The following is a 24073-nucleotide window of genomic DNA, read 5'->3' on the forward strand; positions in this document are numbered from 1 at the left end:
TACCTTTAGCTCACATCAAAATTTGCCCATGTTCTAGACATTTGTGCATGGGCTAATGGTACCAGTGGCAGAACTAATGAAGTCTGGCTTTGGTTCAGGATGTGCTACTGTCGGGGCCCCTAACTGCTATACTCATGACACTTGCGTTGTATAAACGTCAAAAATCCCAGGCCCTCCCATCTGTGATTTGTCTATTCCAGTGGGCCTCAAGTAGGTGTGGGCCCAGGTGCAATTCCACCCCAGATAATTATGCCATTGGGTGTACTGCAAGTTGTAGCACTGTGTGTTTTCAGCTTTAATAACTTCAATGAGTGGAGCATCTCCCAGAAATGATAGACTTTATTTTAGCTGGAGGAAGAAATGTGTATATATGTGTGTATTGCTTTTCAAGGGTCAACCCAACTCTTTCAAACAAATGCAGCTGGAAAACCTGAAGCATTACTCATTAGGAACCACATTGTGCCAGATGCTTCACCAAAAGTCGCTACATCATTACTACCTCATATTTTCTCTATAGATTTTTTACGAGTCCAATTCTTGATTAAAATAGTTTTTAATATAGTTGACTGTACAAATGAGTGACCCATTCTTAAAAGCCGACACTTGTTAACCTGTCAGTCTACAGCTATTCGTTAGCATGTGGCTCTGTCTGGTGCATAGGACTCAACCACCTTATTTTTAATGCAATGAACGAGTTTAGGACCAAAACAAGAACAAAGATAAAATGTTGGTGACCTCCCTTTTCATAAGATCCATCAATCTTCAAGCTTCTTGGCTTTGGTCCTAATGCATCACCTGCTTTCCCTCTAGAAGGGCAGCACTGTTGCCCTTAAAACAAAATTCCTGTTGGGATTTAATATGGGCAGAAGGCCGATCTACTCTCTTAGATAAGCCTTAAAGTCCAGCTTGAAGGAAATTTAAAGTGATATTTTTGGCTGAATATGTTTTTTGCTCCCCTGGATTCATGAAACTATGGTTGAATGACTAATTCAACTGTACTAATTATACAATACTGTCCCCTTGTAGGATGAATCACATTCTATTTTATCCTGTAGGTAGAAGAGAAAATCGAATTGCATAAGGCAGTAGGTACCAGGAAATGTAAGTTTCATATAGAATATATACATTACTAGTATCTCAAGTAGAGACAGAGAACATCAAGGTCACGAGCAGTAGTACTATGAACCAGTGCATTGCCCCAGTTTCTCAATATCATTTAAGATCATTTACGTTTCAACATGTGTTACAGTGACTTGTATAAATTTTATTATAATGTGTACTTGCTTTTTAGTTCAAGCCCCCCTTTAACGTCCAACATTGAGGCAGGGCCCCCTTTAATTTATAGTTCCAAGAACATTTAGGTCAGGAGGGAAGTTTTCACTCTAAATCTCACCCTAATTGACCTTTAAGGTGGACTTTCAGATGTATCTAGCAGGCATTTTCCCCAAATATCACCCTAAGTGTCATTAAGACAAAGTCCCTCTTGCTACTACTGCAAGTCCTCTAGTTTGGGAACCACTGACTTATACATTAATTAAATAAATAATCATAGCAATGTATACGCTAAGTCTACTTGATGTTTTTTTCTGTGCTACGACTTAGCGGTTGTCTTCTCTGTCTTGGCCATGACCTTGTCTAAGTCCAGAAGGATTTAATGTGAGATTAGTGGGATAGGGCCGTGTTTGGAAATATAAAACTCTAGGAGGAATAATTCACCATATATCTAGCATCCCAAGGTTCCCTCTGCCCATTTATATCTTTTAAAATAAGGATGGCATGACAAAGCAAACGCTAGCCTTGCATCTTGGTAGGGTGGTGTCCATGGTATGTTTTTGACTAGGGATCTATTTGAGTGGACTTTATATGTTCCCCAGCTAGGGTTTCTTCATGGTGCTTTGGTTTCTTCCTACAGCCTAAAATCATACTGATGAGGATGTTGCTGAACTGCTGAGACTGTATTTAGTTATATGCACTCGAACTCTCAAAGGTTGTAATTGGTATGGTGGCATTTCCCAGACATTGAATGCATTAGTTGGTTGCACAAGAGTGAAAATGTTCCGTATCACTCTGGTGTTGTAAATATCCAACCAGACTTTGTAGATTTTTGTATTTAAGTCATCTGCCCTTTAGATGGATGGAATTAGAGGCTGAGCTAGACTTCCTTGGGTGACCTGTCCTAGACTCCATGACCAACCCTGTACCATGTTTCCACTATAAATGAGCTACAGAATATAAGCTACAATAAGACGGTGACTGTGTAGGTCATGTTGGTGTCAGAAACACTTTATATTAGTGTTGCCCAACCTGTGGCCCATCACTCATTGTTAAAGATCCAATGGCAGGACAGTCCTTTTCCTTCCAAAAGCCTCAATAACACACTGTTACGATTGGTATCCCAAACCCAGAACAATTCCCAAGGTCCCGTTGCGGCTCAATCTTCCGCCTATAACAGTCACCTTTGGCTTCAGGAGGAGCCATCTGCTACTCGGGTGCTACCATGTCTGAGAGGACCAGGGAGAGAGTTCTGGCAAGGCAACAGAACCTCATCCTTGCACGGAAGCGGATTGTTGCGGCACGGGGGCCACAGGATGCTTTACTTCTGGGGTATCTGACACTGCATAGATGCCCTTGCTAAAACACAGATTATTTTCTCTTCTCAACAAGAGCTGAGAACTAAACCCCACCCCACATGCACCCTGGGTGCTACTCCGCGCCTGATAAGCACAGATGTGCACATGTTTTGAAGTCAAGTGATTTCTGATCAGCCCCGAGGAAACAAATCAAGATACACCATGTGGGGAATCCACAAAATTATAGAAAGCATTCCTCTGCAGTAGTCACCCACAACAACCAATCAGGACTTGCCTTTCATTGGTATTACTGCAATAAAACACTCAAAGCTGTGTCCTGATTGATTGCTGTGAATACTCTTGAGCAAAGCTCCACCCACAGGTAGTGGTCAGCTCTACCTATTGTCCGGCCCATGAGGAGCAGAGGGGAGGAAGTGTTTGGTGCAGGATCAAGTTCCAGTCCTGTTGCAGACTTGAACACATTTCCAAAGGGTCTTTATTTTCCAGAATAGTTGCTGTATCCAGGGCTTCTTCTACTGTATCGGAGATGCTACTACAACCTTCAATTAACAGACTGGTGCACAGAATATAATATAATATTAGGGCTGTTTAATGCAACATAAAATGCTGAATACAGACCCAGGGACTTTCCGTCTGAGTGAGTGTCTGGGCGGCTTCCAAAACTCAAAGGCGAGAAACCAATGTAACCCAGCAGATATCCTGCACCTGCCACTTGTTTGATGGAGCGAGTCGGGGGGGGGGGGGGGTCTGGGGGATAAACTCAAACACTGCCGCTAACTTAAAGGGAAAGTATCACCTCAAATATAAATAGGTTGCAGAAATTCCCCCTGGTATTTACAATCCATGGTACCTGGAAGAGTGAGACAAGTGTTTGTAAATGTTGATCACACTACAAAGTTTTTTATAGGATTATATTCAAAGCTGGGAAGGGAATCTGTTCCTCAAACATATATTTAAAATTGCACCTCTGTTGTTCTGTTGCTGTTGATGTAAGTGGTTTTGCTGCCAGCGGTGGTGGAAAGCGGTACTGCACGTCAAACAGGTATCTTTCAAATATTATGGACAGAACAGCAGGGAAGCATTGCTAAGCAACAGATCCCCTTTTTTTAATGAATAATAAACACATTATCAACTGGTTTATCAATATAGGGGGCTTAATAGCATAAGTGCAGTTGCAACTGTAGCACCAATCAGATCATTGCTTTGATTTCTTGTGCATGTACAACCTACATACTAGGGATCATTTATGAGCCAATTACAGTCATGCAACACTTGCAATCAGCACCAATGCATCTGTCCTGCCTCTGCTTCTGAATCACATGTAATAGCACCAGGGCCGCCATCAGGGGGGGATAGGGAGGACAAGCGTACCGGGCCCGGGCATGAAGGGGGGCCCGGCAGTGCAGCATTTTTTGAAGATCGGGGCCCCCCTTACGAGAGCCCGAGCCGTAGGTCTTGCCTCTGCGTTGCCGAATGCGGAAGTGCCGAAAAGCCGATGCGACAAAAAGACCCGAAAACAGCCGAAGTCCTGAAGCGGCTCAAAGACCCGAAGTCACGAAAGGAGGCGAAGTTGATTTTTTAACTTTTAAGGGGACCCCTGCCACCAATGTTTTTTTTTTCCAAAAAAAAAATGTTTTTTTACATTTTTTTGGGGGGCCCCAATTTGTTTTTAACTTATAAGGGGGCCTCTGCCACCAATGTTTTTTTTTTTTCCTTTAATTTTTTTTTTTTAATTTTTTTTGTTGGGGTCCCAAGTTTTTTTTAACTTATAAGGGGGCCCCTGCCACCAATGTTTTTTTTTTAAAAAAAAAATTTCACTGTATTAGCGCTGATGTCTGTGTGGTCTTTTAACTGCGATGTGGAGTGGGCGGGATATGGGGTGGAGCTTGGGCATCAGTGTGGGCGGTGCCCAGGGGGCCCAAAAAATTTTGTTGTACGGGGCCCCGTGATTTCTAATGTCGGCCCTGAATAGCACCAATTCATGCAGGGGAACCCTGGAGCAACTGCCACCTTTTAGCTGCCAGTAATTCTAAGGTTCCCTTTCAATGGGAACAGCAGACTTTTGCTCAGAAAATCACATGCAAACGTCATAACTATGAGCCCTAGAAATAATGCAATCCACTCTCAGACTAATGACAATTAAAGGCACACACAGTGGGAATATTATAGGTGCAGGACACCGTCTCCTTCGGGTCTGGACTATTTTGGCCAGAGAATCAGTTTCATAGGCAGCAGGCTGACCCCAAATACATGCTCAAAATAAATGAGCCACTAATAGAGGATAAAAAGAAACAAAAATGTAAAATACAGGTATGGGACCTGTTAACCAGAATGCTCGGGACCTGGGGTTTTCTGGATATCGGGTCTGTAATTTGGATCTTTAAACCTTAAGTCGACTAGAAAATCATATAAACATGAAATAAACCCAATAGGCTGGTTTTGCTTCCAATAAGTATTAATTATGTCTTAGTTGGGATCAAATATAAGATATTGTTTTATTATTACAAAAACAAAAGTAATCATTTTAAAAAAAAATTGGATCGTAATGGAGTCTATGGGAGATATCCTTTCCGTAATTCAGAGCTTTCTGGATAACAGGGTTCCGTATAACCGATTCCATATCTGTATTGACTATTTGTTGCTTCTTGATGATTTGACAACCTCTGCAGTTTCATGTTTTACCACTAGATGGCCTGAGATACCTGCACTTGTATTTTTCTGTACATAGTAGACTAGTACATTTTATTATGACTCTCACTGATGTCTATTCTGCCCTGAACAACAAGGTGTTCTTTTCAGAGAGAATTAATGGAAAATCTGTTTTTAAAGGGGAAGTCCAAGTTAAAATGGCATTGTGTTTAGAGAAAGGGATTCAATTATGATCTGCTAGTAAATTAAAATAGGGGACCAAGGTTCAAATAACACTGTGGCCCCCCAGTTTCTAGTTACACCACTGCTCTGGGGCAGTAATTGAGATGGATAATTAACAGTGGAGCAGATGGAGCTGCAGCTTTAGATTTGGATCTAAAAAGCCTGACACTCCCAGGCACAGGGGGTACAGAAATCAAAGGGGAATCAGGGGGAGTGTGTGGTGCAAAGAAGAGCTGATTACTACTAACGTATTGTTCCAATGGTGTATGTAGTCAGAACCAGCAGTGCAAGGAATGGCACAGGACACACAGATGCCACAGTCGGTGGCAGCTGAATACAGTGTTTAAAATAAAAGAAAATTCTAGTCATATAATTTTATTCCATTCAGGTAGGGCTACTGGGCCGGTTTCTCCTCTGACAATAATGTGAGAGGATTTGTTACACCAGGGCCCCCCAACCTATTGTACCCATGAGCCACACCGAAATGTAAAGAAAGTTGGGGAGCAACACCAGCATGCCAAATGTTCCAGGCTGTGATTGGCTGGAATTAAAAAATAAGCACCTGCTTTGAGGCCACTGGTAATAACATCCAAGGGGTTGGTGAGGAACATGTTGCCCACGAGCTACTGGTTGGAGAAGAAACACTGGTTACACCATTAGAATTCAGCCTCCTGTGTAAGAACAGACCTAAAATCTCTCCAGTGTCGACCTCAAGGAGCTGAAATATGTTTTTCATCTTGGCTGGTTTGTCAGTATAAAAGGGGGGTTGTGGGAACAATCCGAAGGCTAAGTAAAAATGTATTAAAGTATAAAGGAAGTGCGACTGATTTGGCCAAATTAACCTGTAATACAGAATATATGCCGTGTCCGTGTGCTCACAAAGACAGGGGTTTTTAGTTATGATCATAAAGTTGATAAGTCACCATATCACATCAAGGTAAACCCCACACGGTGGTCCCTAACTTGTTTACCTCTAGTTAGTGTATAAAGGGTCTTGTGCCTCTCTGCATAGTATAGTAGCATTCATTGAAGTAAATGTCTGCGGAACGTTGGTTTCAGCAGGTTTCATGAGCACTTCCATTATACTTTAATACAGTTTTACTTAGCCTTAGGAGAGCTCCCACAACCCTCCTTTGGTTTGTCAGTCGGCAGCTCAGCTTACGTGAATATATAAATGGATATCTTAACAAGCAAGGGAAAATTCTATGTATTGGAACATTTAGGGATTATTTAGTAGCAATTAGTTCCTGGAGGAGCCAGTGCTTCATGTGGTGTCAGCGGGTGGGGAAGGATGTTGTGGTTCATTTATAAACCCGTTTTCTTTGCAGAGCGAGTCTGAGTAAGAGAAAGACATTCACAGAAATATCACCCCCTGATGTTTTCCGATTTCAGAGTCTTTATCTGGCAAAAACAAAGATTTCTAGTCAAGTGTGAGGCTTTCAGTTTCACGCAATACACCATCCAATAGAGTGCTAGCCTGCAGACCACAGACGGAACCTGTCATTTATGAGCAGTCACTCTTGGCAAAAACAAAGATTTCTAGTCAAGCTTTCAGTTTAATGCCAGACACCATCCAATAGAGTGCTAGCCTGCAGACCACAGGCGGAACCTGTCATTTATAAGCAGACGTTGTTGCTGATAAGAAGGTGAGAAGGTGACACGTGATAGTGAAAATAATACTTAATACTGGGTCTGGGTTTGGCCACAGGTGGAAGCAGAATTTTTAAGTTGAGGTCCCCAAATGAGAAGATCTCTCCCCGATATGCCCACCTTGAGGTGGGCAATATGGGGCTGTCCTGATTGTGGGCCCTAGGGCCCAATGCTTGGATCACAATGAGCAGAATACAGTCAGTCAGGATTGAGGACCTTCACAATCACGGTACTTCCAGCTGCAGATGATTTCAGTGAGTCGCTAATTCATTCTTTCACACAGGTTTGACTAACAAACCAGCACCCGCAAACACCAACTAACACCCCGAAAATTCATTCTCTGCCCCCATCTATCATTAACCGGAAATATGAACCTAATATGGTTATTCCCCATCTCTCTCTAACAGGTCCCAACTCACAATACACCAATGGATCATTGTAATCAGGGTTAGTTCCTAGTACTCCAGCACACAAAGAGTTATTCAGCACACACACAGATTAGCGTTTCCATTCAGCAGGCAGAGGGTTAAGGCTCACAGTTACACACATCTGGGCTCGGTTAGTTTAGAGCATCAATGACAAACTTATTCCATTTTATATTTAATATTATAAAAGATATAACAGTGCATTTATACAAAATAATGACACAAAAAGAACGTACAGTAAAATACAACAAACAGTTAATAAAATAAAATGGACAAAAAGCTGAAAATCTATTCTAAATATAGAATTTCCCGGTCCTGGAGGCAAGTGGAAACAAACTGAATAAATCCCCCATGGAAATGGGTCCTCCTAAGTAAATCCAAGGGTCTAGTCAGAAGAGCTGACTATTTATCAATGAGTTTGGGGTATCAGGTAATCAGGCACTCCCCTTTCCCTCGAGAACGTCAGGACACAGACTGAGCTTTTTATAGCCTCCTGTGAATAGGAACTGGACCAAACATATAATTGCCATAATCCTTACAGGAACACTGAAGAAAATGATATAATATGTAGTGGCCATATTTCTTCCTACTAGATACCAAAAATCAATACTGTGTGACCCGACCCTGTTCAGATATTCCCATCTGATAAACCAAGAGCCAAACCTGGTCATGTTTTGGACTCGTTTGGAAGCTAAAGTGGCACATTGAATCCATAACCAGTTTCTTATGGTGTTGGTACAACAGGTCTGGATTCTGGGCTGATAAATATGTTTAGGTTATAGTGTGACCTTCACTTCACCTGTGAGGGGCCTTCCTGTGAATTTTAAGTTCCCTATCCTTGGCTTTCACCCCTCCACATGGAATGTCTCCTATCAGCCAGGGCTTGGAGCAGTGCATTACAGACTGTGACCCCTTTACACATGGTTGATTCCAGACCTTAGTGAACAGAGGCCCGTTACTTACCATATATACTCGAGTATAAGCCGAGTTTTTCAGCATCCAAAATGTGCTGAAAAAGTCTACCTCGGCTTATAATCGGGTCAGCGGGCAGTAGCTGAGATTGCAGTCACTTTTAATCATTCCTATACCAACAGTTCACTTGGGGAGAGACTGCAATATCCCACAATGCCCTCTGTTGGTTATATGAAAGAATAACAGTGATGGCAATATCACACAGCACCCTCTGCACATGGTAGTGGGACAGTGGGACAATGCACACAGTAATCCGTTTGGCAATTCTCTGTCACCATCAACTTTGCAAAGAAGTCCGGTTGATTGCTGGGGGGGGTCGCTTTGGCAGAATGTGTGCTGCTGGGAGACAGGGCTGTAGTTGTGTCTAGGCTTATACTAGAGTCAATAAGTTTTCCCAGTTTTCGTAGGTAAAATTAGGTACCTCGGCTTATACTCAGGTCGGCTTATACTCGAGTATATACGGTATCTGATTTTGGAGACTACATGTTTTTTTCACTCTAACAGGCCTGTATCATGACAGGACCGCATCAGAGAACCAATGTGGAGCAAACTTGGATACTGCTTCTCCCTCCTACTCCTGAAAAGGGAAAAACAGGTATTCAGAAACCCGTTACCCAGAAAGCTCCCATAGACTCCATTTCATCCAAATAATCCATATTTTCAAAAATGATTTCCTTTATCTCTGTAATAATAAAACAGCACCTTGTACTTTATCCAGACTAAGCAAAACCAGCTTATTGGGTGTATTTAATGTTTAAATATTTTTATTAGCAAACTTAAGGTATGGCGATCAAAAATATGGAAAAGACGCCTTACCTGGAAAACTCCAGGTTCTTAGCATTCTGGATAACAGGTTCCATACCTGTGAAGAGATTACTCTGTAAAGTGTTTATTATGCAAGCACTTACAATTATAACAATCTGCAGTCCATATGAAGACTAAAGTGGGGCTGGTGCCATTAGGAAAATGTAATATTATATATATATATATATATATATATATATATATATATATATATATATATATATATATATATATATATATATATATATATATATATAGTCATATTGTTGAACCAGCACTCACCATTAACTAGTCATATCCCGGGTGCTTCTTCAAGAAAGAGCATATAGAATGGTTAAGAGCACTCACGGGTATTGTGACAAAAAGCTTTTATTGGAGTATTACAATCTACCCCACATCAACGTGTTTCGGTTCTCTCTGAACCGTCGTCAGCCAGAACCAGTTCTTGTGAAACTGTCCAAGCTGTTGCATCTGTAGAAGTACAGAGAGAGCCCATCCTGTTCCCTGACAAGCTGCTAGAGACTCAGGAGGTGAAAGGTGCCACTGGTGAGATTGATCCTGCTGCAGAGCTGCCTGTAATCTCCAGTGTGACTGCATCTGAGGGCACCCCAGTGAGTGAGCCACCCAAGGGAGTATACTGGCATGGATACACGCATGGGGCTCCAATTTGAGGACAATTCTTGTGCATTTACCTGCTACGTGGGAGCGGCTTTTAAGTTCCAAAGGGATAGGTACTTTTGGGAAAGGTAGCGCTACCTGGGGTATAAGAGCTCTGGGGAAGGGACATTCTATTTGAACTGAACTGTCTGCTTATTAACCCCTTCCAGAGGATTGGGACTTTGATAATAAAAACTGTATTGGAGAAGCAGTCAGGTACCTAATAGTGAGTTAGGTAGGTCCCACATGTCCCCAGTGCAGGAGTGTATTGTGTATTAGATTGTCCAAGCTCTTTCACAACTGTTTTATATAATGTTTATATCTGTTTCATTTTCAAATTGTGTGTTTTATTTTTCCTAGTGGAAATTCCCTGAGGTGTGCTCCTCAGTGCTCCCTAGGTAGAAGCACTGCACTGTAAATCCCAGTTCCCAGTACTTTTCATACGCAAAAGGGACTCAGGGCCCCTAGATTGCTACGGGTTAATTGCAATTTAAAGAGACAGCAACCAAATTAGGATTACATATGTATGCTACAAAGAGCTCATGTCTTTATCATGGTTTGAGTATGTTATTATGGCTCATCTTATCTGAATTCAGATCAAAGGAAAAGGAAGCAATACCCTGCCTAATAAGCACTGAAGGTGCCAGCCGCAAAGAGAGCACAAATAGAGATAATTAGGTCAGAGGCCCACTGTGCAGGGGGTGAATAGAAACAACATCTTTAAAATATCTCATCAAGCCTTGCCTACATTAAAAAATAAACAAGTGAAAAGGGAGGTATATGTAAAGATGAGGAGGGCCCTTTAAATGACATGGAAAATGTTAGAGGCTTGAAAATTGTTCCACTTTAAATAAGATAAAGCTAACTGATATCAATATTTGGGTTGTACACATTACTTTTTAATCCCTCACTGCAGTGCTTAGCATGAAAAGAAGTGTTACAAAATGTTTTACAATAACCAATAAATAACCGAGAACTAAGAAAAGTCTCATATGGGAACCCCAAGCTCCACTTGCAGAAGGACACTTCCCTCTTCAGCTCCAAAGATCAGTGTTTTATTTTGCTCACAGTGTATAGAGCAGATGTCATCTTACCAGCGCCGATCCGCGCCTTTATGCCGCCTGAGGCGGCCTTCCATTGCTGCCCCGACCCCTCCTCACGGCGCTCACATTTTCTGCGCAGGAGGGGGTCGGGGCGCTGCACGACGCTAGTGCAGAGAGCGCAATTGCGCTCTCTGCACTAGAAGAGCAGAATTTTGGTAACCAGGGGGGCGCTGCCGCCTGAGGCGAGTGTCTCAACTCGCCTCATTGGTGGAGCGCCCCTGCATCTTACCATTACTGGGAACAAAGCTTTATTAGGCTTGATATATATCACCGCCATATTCCCTAGTGCAGGGAATAGTAGCGCTGCATGGACTGGCCCAAAACTAGTTGGTGACAGGCCAACATTTTTCCTTGGCCCCTTGTTACCCCACAATGTCAGCTCCATCTGATTCCCCTCTTGTTCTGATGGCTTATTTATGCTCGAGGTGAGAACATTGCCCCACTGAACCAGCGTAATCCTGTTGCATCCATTCCTGTACAAAAGTCAAATATTCAGTTTAATATGCATTATCTGTTTAGCATTGGGCAGGGTATTGAGAGAGGCTGAGGAGGAGGAGGAGGATTTTTAAAGAGGATACCCTTCTAAAGCAAATTAACCACAGTCAAACCTGTTCCAAGGCACAGTCCCCACTGGCACTTCCCTGGCTGCATAAACACATGAATCTGTCCCACTGTAAGTGAAGCACTGTTTTTTTAACTTGTAGGCAAGCCTTGTCAAAAAAAAAAAATGAAGAAGCCGCGTCAAAAAAGAACAAAGGAGGCCCGCTGGAAAAGAATGAAGAAGCCATGTCGGAAAAGAATGAAGAAGGCACGTTGGAAAACGAACGAAGAAGCCACGTCGGAAAAGAATGAAGAAGGCACGTTGGAAAAGAACGAAGAAGCCACGTCGGAAAAGAACAAAAAAGCCACACCGGAAAAGAACTAAGAAGCCGTGGCAGAAAAGAACGAAGGAGGCCCAATGGAAAAGAATGAAGAAGCCACGTCGGAAAAGAATGAAGAAGCCACGTCGGAAAAGAAGGAAGAAGGCATATCGGAAAAGAACAAAGAAGCCCCGCCAGAAAAGAAAGAAGAAGCCCACGACGGAAAAGAACAAAGAAGGAGGAACTTTAAAGGCTAAGTTTCACTGAACACCAATGCTTTTTTTAGTTATTTTTTTAGTTTGTAGGTTTTTATTTTTTAGTTTGTAGGTGGCCCTAGCCACCAATGTTTTTTTTCTTAACTTGGAGGGGGCAGGAAACCTGGCACCAATTTTTTTATTAGAATGGGTGCCCTTAACATGCCACTAAAAAACTGTATTTAAAGTTTCAAAAATAGACAAGTCCCTTTCTTGTTGGAGATCTGGTTCCTTACATTTCCATTTCTGAATGTAGAACTGTAAGAATTTATTGCCACAGTTGAGAAAATAATTTTTGGAATCAAGAAAGTGGGGCGAAAAAAGGTGGTAACGAGATTACTCCGCTGCAAACCTATTTGCTGTCTCACCTTAATCCTGTCGGACAAACCCTGAGAGCCAAACAGCTATTAGAGTGAGATATGAGGCAAGTGTTATATCCTGTGTAACGCTACTATTTAACTGAACCACTCACTTCTTCTGGTCACAGTGCAGATCAGCAGAACAACACCATGAAGGTTCCTTTCTCCAGTCTCCTCCTGCTCCTACTCCAGGAAAGTAAGTCCTCCTCGTCCTGTTACCCCTGGGGTTAAACATTGTCACACTGAAAACACTATATCAGTCTGAAATTAGAGAGAGATGGATAGATAGATAGAGAGAGAGAGAGAGAGAGAGAGAGAGAGAGAGAGAGAGAGAGAGAGAGAGATAGATAGATAGATAGATAGATAGATAGATAGATAGATAGATAGATAGAGAGAGAGAGAGAGAGAGAGAGAGAGAGAGAGAGAGAGAGAGAGAGAGAGAGAGATAGATAGATAGATAGATAGATAGATAGATAGATAGATAGATAGATAGATAGATAGATGATGGATGAGAGAGAGAGAGAGAGAGAGAGAGAGAGAGAGAGAGATGGATAGATAGATAGATAGATAGATAGATAGATAGATAGATAGATAGATAGAGAGAGAGAGAGAGAGAGAGAGAGAAAGAGAGAGAGAGAGAGAGAGAGAGAGAGAGAAAGATACATAGATAGATAATAGATAGACAGACAGACAGATAGACAGATAGATAGATAGACAGACAGACAGACAGACAGACAGACAGACAGACAGACAGACAGACAGACAGACAGATAGATAGATAGATAGATAGATAGATAGATAGATAGATAGATAGATAGATAGATAGATAGATAGATCATAGATATTAGATGGCAAGTCAGATTAATTGAGAGATAGATAAATAGATATTATATAAACAGATAGATATTAGATTATCTGGGTAGTAATTGAGAGATAGACAGATAATAGATATCAGACAAGTTAAATTAATAGACAGAGATGAAAGAGAAAGAGTGAAAGTCCTACTTAATTGTATTTCTCCCTCACATAAAATAATGCTGAAGGTGAATAAAGCAAATGCTTGTTAAAGAGGAACAGCAGCAGTGTTGGCACCCATTGACTTTGGCCACGTCATTCCCTTTCCTTGGTGACTGGGAGTCATGAGCGCTAGGGTGGCGTCCAGTGCCCGCACTCCAGCTTGTTCATCACTGCCATAAATCTTGAGTATTGAAGTGAGCTGCTATTTGTTCTTCCTGAAATAAGCCCTTTTGGAATAAAGGCCTTTTAAGAATTTACCTCAAGTGTGGTGCTGTCTGTTTATCGAAATTGTTCACAGAACGGGTGGAAGTGGCCACCTCAGACCTGCACCTGCATCCAACATACCCTATGGGTGAGTGCTGACTTCTAATCCTCTTTATTGAAGTGAGGTGGCCATAGATGGCAGCTGCAAACAAGGTGGAACAGATAAGAGTTTCACTAAGAGGTACAAGTGCAGTTGGGGAAATGGCAATGGGGACTTCACCGTTGAACAAACTTGAGGTTTGTTTGAATTGTGCCGAGTGCCAGGGAACTATTAGCAAGTGATAAGCCATAAGCTCTCAGGGCTGTTCCTGCAGAATTGTGCTCAGGGCACTACATGCATGGAACAGGTATGTGTTATACAGAGACTAACAAAGCATTGTTTCCTACATTGTGCAGGTGGCATCTACTCCATATGCTGTGAGCACAATAAAACACTGATCTTTGGAGCTGAGGAGGGGAATGTCCTTCTGCAAGTGGAGCGTAGGTTTCCCATACGAGACATTTCATGGTTTGTTGGTGAAAAGATGATTGCGTCAACGTATCTGAATGGCGAGATGCACATTCCTACATTCACAAACAGACTGAGCAGCACGACGGATGGATCTCTACGCATTCACTCCCTAGGAAAGAAAGACCAGGGGGTCTATACGGCCTATATACGGCAAATGGATAAAGAGATCTGTTCCCAAAAGTACGAGCTGCAAGTGTATAGTAAGTGATTAAATAAATAACGATAATGTCCTGTATGTAATTGTGGTAATAAGCCCATGACTGACAGCCCTGTACTTTGACCTGACCTCTTGCTCTCACATTGGTTGGGTAGAAATCACACACTTATCAGGACATTGGTAGAGAGCAGTCCCAGTGCTGTGTCATTCCTTGGCCTCATATCTTGTAATAATTGTTCTGCACCAACTATGCCCCAGTTATGCCCTGGCACTCTGCTGATCTTCCCAAACTCTGTCCCCAAGCCCTGGTCCTTTTCAGGTTGGAGATGCAGGACTGTCTTGTCTACAACAAGATTGTTGGAAGTTATGATGTTTCCAAGTCAGGACCCTAAGGCTCACTTGCACTCTTTGCACTAGCGATGCAGACCCCCCACTCCCCAGTCCAGTTGCAGGAGAGGTAAGAGCAGGGGTGTGTAGAGGGGCTGCATTTTCCCTGGTAACCCCTCCATAAAGTCCTAGAATGGATTGAATAACATTGAAGCTCACACTGGATACGGTTGGAAACCACTATGGGGTACCCAGGCCACAGCAGCTGATGCACACCTATACCCACCTCACATCTCCTGAACTCTTTACTCTTACACTACTCCTATCACTTATTTGCACTTAACAACCTCCCACTACAGCTAGTGAGCTGACCACTAGTACTGGACCAGACATACTGTCCTTAGAATCCTACCACCCTTAGAATCCTGCTGCCCTAGGTCCAGGTCTTTGAGGTCTTCCCTCAAATCAGGGCCTGACTCTGGGCACAGTGATGAATTCAGTGGTGCCATTGATGGTGCAATTCAGATGCACTAGGGATCACTAGGGGCACAGGACTGGTTTTGTCAGTGGTTTTGGGAGTGGGTAGCAGGCCCCCTTGGCATCCAGTGGCACGAGAGTGACAGTACTGCCTAAATGTCATGGCCGATGGGTTGCCTACCATATAGAGGTTGCTTGGTGCATGGCCAGTGTCGGACTGGGATGCCAGGGGCCCACTTTCCAAACTCTTATTACTCCTCTCCACACTCAACTTCTTTATTCTCCTAGTCTTCTTAATATATTCTTCCATTATTGAGCAATTGTCCCCATAACGAACTAGGGAATGACCATGAAATAGACTAAATGGTTACTAGCAAGAGGGCCAACTGACACCTGGGCCCACCGGGAGTTTTCCTGGTATCCCGGTGGGCCAGTCCGACACTGTGCGTGGCTACTGCTTAGTGATCTTGTAATTTGATAACTGAGAGATCACAATTTGGGCATAAAGTAATAGAATGCTTGCCACTCTTCTGTTTTGGACTATAAATCCCAGCATCCCCTTTGACTGGCTGAGGACTTCCGGGTATATAGGAACAAGAGCTTTTTCTTTCAGATAGAGTTGGAGCAGTGCCTGGTAGGCTCATATGTAGCTAGAGAATTAACTACAACTTCCTGAGAGGAAACCATAGACTGCCAAAAGGACAGATGTCACATGCAGTTCAAACCATATAGGTGTATTTGCCATGTCATGTTTATTGATGCCACATCCAGTTACAAACCGAATATATGTATGTTACAAATATTTAAAGGCATCTGCCATGGGGGCAGCCATTCATTTTAAAACAGGACAATAGGGAGCACTTTACATAGCAGATAATCTGTGTAGATTACAATGCTCCTTAAAGGATAAGTAAACCTTTAAAACAAGTGAATGTAAAATGTATGAGCGTGCTATTCTAACCCCTTTTGTAATGTACATTCATTATTTATTTTGTTTTAATTCCAAGATATTAAGGGATACATGTATTGTTAATATGAATGAATTTTGTTCCAACAGCGCCACCTGCTGGTCAGTTTCCCACCAGTCTGACCAGCAAGTAGTCAAGGAAGTTGTCAGGAGAAAGAAAGAGGCTTCTCTGATGTTCTTCTGCTTAGGAAAAATAATTAAAAACTTTTCTCAAACCTTTCCTAAGCAGAAGAACATCAGAGCAGCCTCTTTCTTTCTCCTGACAACTTCCTTGACTACTTTGAAAAGGATCCAGAATTTCTGTTGTCATTCCTATGGGATATATTTTGGAGGTTATTTAATTTCTTAATGTTTGTGTTTCCTATAAAGGAAATTTATCTCAAACTGATATCCACATCAACCATAGCGTATCCATAAAGGAAACATGTGACGTCACCTTGTTTTGTGTGGTGAATGGAACTGACGTAACGCTTACTTGGCTTAACGTAGGGATGGACCAGACTGTATCAGTGAACAGGGATCTCCATGTCTATGATGCTCATCAAGGGGAAACCTACATCTGCACAGCAGGGAATCCTATCAGAAATGTTTCCAAAGCACTAACGCCTTGGGATCTCTGTGAGCAAGGTAATTATATCATCTCATGTCAGACCTTTTATAGTAAATCTTTGGTCAAACAGTAAGGCACTCTTTATATCTCCTGCTGGGCCTGCAAATTTCAAGGTAAAATTGCAGAGAGCTCTGCAGCTCCCACCTGTGATCAAATCCAGACCCAATATTAAATATTATTCTCAATATTACATGTTGCCTTCTCACCTTCTTACCAGCAAGAACGTCTGTAAAGGTGTAAGAATAAAGAATTTATGTTTATTATGTAAATAGTTAAGCCTATATAAGACAGTTCCTTGCTGAGGCATTTCCTATTTAGGCCTATAACATAAAACAAGCAGCAGCAGACCCAAGTGGACAGACCCTTGAGAAGGTTGGTGCCACTTCTAGTGTATATCAGTGGCAAGTGAGTTCACGTTATGAGGACTAGCGAACACGGAGAGCCTGTTGTCCCAACAAGGAGTTGTACTAGAGCCCTGAGGCAATTGTGCACCAGAGTAAGGCAATAGAGTCTTCAGGGATACATTAGTGCAGGGTCAGACTGGGCCTGGACACCTGGAAAATATCCAGATGGACCCCGGCCCTCATGGGCCCTCCGCTGGACCAGACCTGCTCCCCTGTCTGCCCAATAAAGACCTGCTCCGCATCACTGTGCACATGCATGTGTCACGTTTGTACATGCGAGTGGCAGCACCAAAAGTTTTAATGTTGGGAGTGGGTCGCCGGGGACTGCCAGGAGTGCCCTTGTTTTGCAGCCCTGGTGGGCCTCAAAGCTCCAGTCCAACCCTGGGTTAGTGAAGAGCTTACTGGAGAAGCTTGGGCCTTATAAGAGAGGTTGTAGCAGAGAATCGGGGGTAAGTCTTCCTTAGCAGACCAGCCAGCCAGGTCGCCCCCATCCCCGTCGCGCAGTAGCTGCTTTCACGCGCATGCATGGTAGCGGCATTGGGACGTGTCTGTTTGGTATAGGCGTTTGCGCAGTAGAGGCTTTTGCGTGCATGCCGTAGGGCGTTTGCACGCGCATGCACATAGAGGCGCAGTACCAGCGTTCGCGCACAAGTCTAGTGCCAGGTCCAGTCTAGGGGTAGGCAGAAGAGGTAGCTGCCCAGCGCCCCCCCCAATCGTTGCTACCTAGGCAGCTGCCTCTTCTGTCTACCCCTAATTCCAGCCCTGGCCCTGTACAACAAATGACACTCTTACCAATACGTCTTACATGACAAGGGTCCTGGAGGCTTCAGATGGGAGAATGCTGTGTATGTGTGTCAGTACCGGAAAAAACTTTTGGAGCAGGCACTCAATAAAGGCAATCTTCCACCAGTGCCTGCTCCCAAAAGTTTTTTTCGGTTTGTCCGCTCCCCGTGCTGAGGGCTCTGGGCCTCTTCCCTTGTGCGGTGACTTATCAATTTCTACTTGCAGACCCCAAACTACAGATTTATTATTGATATGTGCGTGAGTAGCCACCATTAGAGATGTCGCGAACTGTTCGCCGGCGAACTTGTTCGCGCGAACATCGGGTGTTCGCGCTCGCCGGAAGTTCGCGAACGTCGCGCGACGTTCGCCATTTTGGGTTCGCCATTGTTGGCGCTTTTTTTTGCCCTCTCACCCCAGACCAGCAGGTACATGGCAGCCAATCAGGAAGCTCTCCCCTGGACCACTCCCCTTCCCTATAAAAACCGAAGCCCTGCAGCGTTTTTTCACTCTGCCTGTGTGTGCTGAAGAGATAGTGTAGGGAGAGAGCTGCTGCCTGTTAGTGATTTCAGGGACAGTTGAAAGTTTGCTGGCTAGTAATCGTTTTGATACTGCTCTGTTATTGGAGGGACAGAAGTCTGCAGGGGTTTGAGGGACATTTAAGCTTAGGTAGCTTTGCTGGCTAGTAATCTACCTTCTACTGCAGTGCTCTGTATGTAGCTGCAGTGGGCAGCTGTCCTGCTTCTGATCTCATCTGCTGACTGCTGCAATAACAGTAGTCCTTGTAAGGACTGCTTTTATTTATTTTTTTGTTGTTTTACTACTACTACTACTACTACTACTATAAGAGCCCAGTGCTATTAGTCTAGCAGTGTTGGGGAGTGGGACTGGTGTGCTAATCTGCTGCTCCTAGTAGTTCAGCAGCACCAACTTTAATTTTTTTTTTTTAATATTCATTTTTTTTTTATTTTACTTTTTTTTATTTTACTACCGCTGTAGTAGTGTATAAGTTGACCTTTTAGGCATTATTTGCCCTGTAGGCATTATTTGCACACTGTTTTCTTCAACCCGCCATCGAGCTGTGTGACCTTGTTCCCATTCTGTCTAAATATCCATAATATTACCGTCTCCAGAAAAAACACCGGAGTCACTTTTTTCAAGCAGCCATAATATATTTTACGTAATCCGTATCCACCGCTGTAGTAGTGTATACGTTGGCCTTGTAGGCATTATTTGCACACTGTTTTCTTCAACCCGCCATCGAGCTGTGTGACCTTGTTCCCATTCTGTCTAAATATCCATAATATTACCGTCTCCAGAAAAAACACCGGAGTCACTTTTTTCAAGCAGCATTCATATATTTTACGTAATCCGTATCCACCGCTGTAGTAGTGTATACGTTGGCCTTGTAGGCATTATTTGCACACTGTTTTCTTCAACCCGCCATCGAGCTGTGTGAGCTTGTTCACATTTTGTCTAAATATTGATAATATTATCGTCTCTAGAAAAACCACTTGAGTTACTTTTTTTCAAGCAGCATTCATATATTTTACGTAATCCGTATCCACCGCTGTAGTAGTGTATACGTTGACCTTGTAGGCATTGTTTGCCCAGTTTTTTTGGCCGCAGCCACTGAAGCACAGAGGCCAGAAAAAATATGCCATATAAATGCTGAAAATAGTCATTTTTTGCCATACGTTGACTCAACGTATATGGCAAAAAATGACTATTTTCAGCATTTATATGGCATATTTTTTCTGGCAACTGTGCTTCAGTGGCTGCGACCAAAAAAATGCATATTTTCTGCATTTATATGGCATAATTTTTCTGGCCTCTGTGCTTCAGTGGCTGCAACCAAAAAAATTTATATTTTCAGCATTTATATGGCATAATTTTTCTGTCAACTGTGCTTCAGTGGCTGCGACCAAAAAAATGCATGTTTTCTGCATTTATATGGCATAATTTTTCTGGCCTCTGTGCTTCAGTGGCTGCAACCAAAAAAGTTTATATTTTCAGCATTTATATGGCATAATTTTTCTGTCAACTGTGCTTCAGTGGCTGCGACCAAAAAAATGCATATTTTCTGCATTTATATGGCATAATTTTTCTGGCCTCTGTGCTTCAGTGGCTGCAACCAAAAAAATTTATATTTTCAGCATTTATATGGCATAATTTTTCTGGCAACTGTGCTTCAGTGGCTGCGTCCAAAAAAACTGGGCAAACAATGTCTACAAGGTCAACGTATGGCGAAAAATGACTATTTTCAGCATTTATATGGCATATTTTTTCTGGCAACTGTGCTTCAGTGGCTGCGTCCAAAAAAACTGGGCAAACAATGCCTACAAGGTCAACGTATGGCAGTTGTTTAAAGAGAACAGTAGATTACTAGCCAGCAAAGCTACCTAAGCTAAAATGTCCCTCAAATCCCTGCAGACTTCTGTCCCTCCAATACAGAGCAGTATCAAGCAGATTACTAGCCAGCAAACTTACTATCATCTGTCCCTGAAATCACTAACAGCTCTCCCCCTACACTATCTCTTCCAAGCACACACAGGCAGATTTTTCAGATACATTTTTGCCCTTGATCCCCCTCTGGCATGCCACTGTCCAGGTCGTTGCACCCTTTAAACAACTTTAAAATCATTTTTCTGGCCAGAAATGTCTTTTCTAGATGTTAAAGTTCGCCTTCCCATTGAAGTCTATGGGGTTCGCGAACCGTTCGCGAACCGCTCGCGTTTTTGCGCAAGTTCGCGAATATGTTCGCGAACTTTTTTTCCGACGTTCGCTACATCCCTAGCCACCATTGTATGACCAAGCTCCTTGTGGGCAACCAGAGCCCCGGTCTGACTGGAAGCTGTTTCCCTGCTACGTGAATACAAGTGTTTGAGTCAATTTATTGCGGAAGTGGATTCTTCGAGCAGGAAGGCCTAAAATAGAAACATCTTAACGTGACAGGTGCACGAGTGGCTCTGTTATACGTCTGCTCATAAATGATGGGTTCCTCCTGTGGTCAGCAGGCTAGCACTCTATTGGATGATGTCTGGAGTGAAACTGAAAGCTTGACGCTTAACTAGTTATTTTTGTCAGATAAAGACTCAGAAATATGATGAAAACAATGAGAGGGTGGGGAGATAATTCTGAGAAAGTATTTCAGACAGGTTTGTAATTTAACTCCAGCAATGAACGGCCCAATATATTTATTATCAGCTGTTTTGCAGTGTAAAGTTATCTTGGTTCTAGTACGGAAGCCTCTGAATTCTGGTGGTGAACAACAGATGCCCCTAGTATTTTACATTCATGACGCCTGTGATATGATGAAATAAATAAACCTGATGCTGGTTTAAAACAGGGCCCCATAGTTTCTATATATGAAAAAGGCTCTATGCTAGGACTGACTGTTTTATAAAGACTTTTATAAGATATAAGACCTAGCAGCCCCTTTCTCTAAATGAATTGGCAATTGCTTTATTTGCAAAAATATTTCAGCATTTTATCTGACGTTAAATTTGCAAATTTCATTTTCCAGCTAAAGCCCTGAACCACTGCAGACTACAAAATATAATAAAGCTGGTGCTGCTCATATGGATAATGCTACAGGCCATTTGCCTCCTTATCCACCAGAGGGCAGCACAGCGCAGGAGGCAAAGGGCCAGAGGACTCGCTCGTACGCACTCAGGTCACAACTGGATGAAGATTCCATAACAAAGTAAAAATGTTGGAGTTACTTAAAAAATGAAATGTAAATGATTTGTATTCTTATTGATGAAACAGGGGGTATAGTAATAGAGCTAAGTGTTTCTAATATGAAGGGAAGAGCTAGAAAATAAATGGGGTATAGAATACAAAATGAAAGAGAACTTTTTGAAGAATAGACACTGAAAAAAGTGTCGAAGAGCAACACAAGCATGAAAATGATCTTGGAGGTTATCAAATAAGCCCTATGTTTTGTTATTTGGTTGCCCATATGCACTGACAGTCTGTATGAGGCTTTGTGTGGGGTAAACTTGTGTCATTAGGTCTCCAAATCTTGCCTCCAACCCCGGAGTGTAAAAATAATAAACCTGCTTTGGAGCCACTGGGAGCAACATCAAAGGGGGGAGTGAGGAATATGTTGTTTATGGGCCACTGGTTGGGGATCACTGGTATAGAGTAAAGGCAGACAAGATATAGAGTTTTCTTCCTACATAATAAAGAAAGACAAGCGATGGAATTGTATTAATATGGTCACAGAACAACCCCTCGGTGACTTCTAATATCCTTATCATTTACAGTAGGGGGTACATTATCCTTTATAATACATGAGTGATACTCAGAGTTCCCTGTATAACTCAGCCTGCAGCCTTGTGCCTTTATATGGTCACAGAACAACCCCTCAGTTATTTCTAACATCCTTATCATTTACAGTAGGGGGTACATTATCCCTTATAATACATGAGTGATACTCAGAGTTCCCTGTATAACTCAGCCTGCAGCCTTGTGCCTTTATTTGGTCACAGAACAACCCCTCAGTTATTTCTAACATCCTTATCATTTACAGTAGGGGGTACATTATCCCTTATAATACATGAGTGATACTCAGAGTTCCCTGTATAACTCAGCCTGCAGCCTTGTGCATTTATATGGTCACAGAACAACCCCTCAGTGACTTCTAATATCCTTATCATTTACAGTAGGGGGTACATTATCCCTTATAATACATGAGTGATACTCAGAGTTCCCTGTATAACACAGCCTGCAGCCTTGTGCCTTTATATGGTCACAGAACAACCCCTCAGTGACTTCTAATATCCTTATCATTTACAGTAGGGGGTACATTATCCCTTATAATACATGAGTGATACTCAGAGTTCCCTGTATAACACAGCATCCCCCAGCACATGATTAAACATCTTGGGGACCTCATAACAAGTATTTCCAAATGGTAACAAACCCCACCAGGTTCACCTCCCACAGGCAGAGCATGGCACACAGAGAAAGCAGGCAGAATATGGCATATACAAGCAAGCAGAGTATGGCACACACAGGCAGAGTAGCGTAGGCAAAATGTGGCACACACAGACAATGTAGGAAGACAGTATGGCACACACAGGAAGAATACGGCAAGCAGAATATGGCAGACATGGACAGAGTAAGGTAGGCAGAGTATGGCGCACATACAGGCAGAGTGAGTATGGCACACACAGGCAAAGTAAGGCAAGCAGAGTATGGCACACACAGGCAGTGTAGGGCAGACAGAATATGGTACACACAGGCAGGGTAGGGCAAGCAGAGTATGGTACACACATGCAGTATAGGGCAGGCAGAGTATAGAATATACAGGCATAGTAGCATAGGCAGAATATGGCACACAGTGTAGGGAGACAGAGTATGGCACACACAGGCAGAGAAAGGTAAGCAGAGTATGGCAGACACAGGCAGAGTAGGGTAGGCAGAGTATAGCACACACAGGCAGAGTGAGTATGGCACAAACAGGCAAAGTAAGGCAAGCAGAGTATGCCACACACATGCAGTGTAAGGCAGGCAGACTATGGCATATACAGGCAGAGTAGGGAGACAGAGTACAGCACACACAGGCAGAGTAAGGCACACACAGGCAGAATAGGGTAGGCAGGGTAGGCAGAGTATGGCACACACAGTCAGAGTACGGCACAAACAGGCAAAGTAAGGCAAGCAGAGTATGGTACCCACATGCAGAGTAAGGCAGGCAGAAAATGGCACACACAGGGAGCATAGGGCAGGCAAGTATGGCACACACAAGGAGCATAGAGCAGGTAGAGTATGGCATATACAGGGAGTGTAGGGCAGGCAGAGTACTGCACACAGAGGGACTGCAAGTGTTAAAATAATCCTATAAAATGTTATCTTGTATTTTGGACTAAATACTTTTAAAGGATAGGTAAACCCTTAAAATAAGTGAATGTCAAATTGATGATGGTGCTTTTCTAAGTACTATTGCAATGTACATTCATTATTTGGTTTTTTTCATTCCAAGATATTAAGGGATACATGTACT

At 42.8% G+C, this 24073-nt stretch overlaps 1 protein-coding gene across 1 annotated transcript; it reads left to right on the plus strand.

Moving 5' to 3' along the window:
• The first annotated feature begins 12636 nt into the window (after window positions 1–12636).
• On the plus strand, window positions 12637–22335 carry LOC108700368 (SLAM family member 9). Its single transcript, XM_018233496.2, has 4 exons — window positions 12637–12742; window positions 14224–14538; window positions 16636–16893; window positions 21587–22335. Exons 1-4 carry the CDS (start codon window positions 12697–12699, stop codon window positions 21760–21762), a joined length of 795 nt encoding a protein of 264 aa, XP_018088985.1. The 5' UTR covers window positions 12637–12696; the 3' UTR covers window positions 21763–22335.
• The last annotated feature ends 1738 nt before the right edge of the window (window positions 22336–24073 follow it).

The sequence above is a fragment of the Xenopus laevis genome, chromosome 8S (genome assembly GCF_017654675.1).
Source record: "Xenopus laevis strain J_2021 chromosome 8S, Xenopus_laevis_v10.1, whole genome shotgun sequence".
Lineage (NCBI taxonomy): Eukaryota > Metazoa > Chordata > Amphibia > Anura > Pipidae > Xenopus > Xenopus laevis.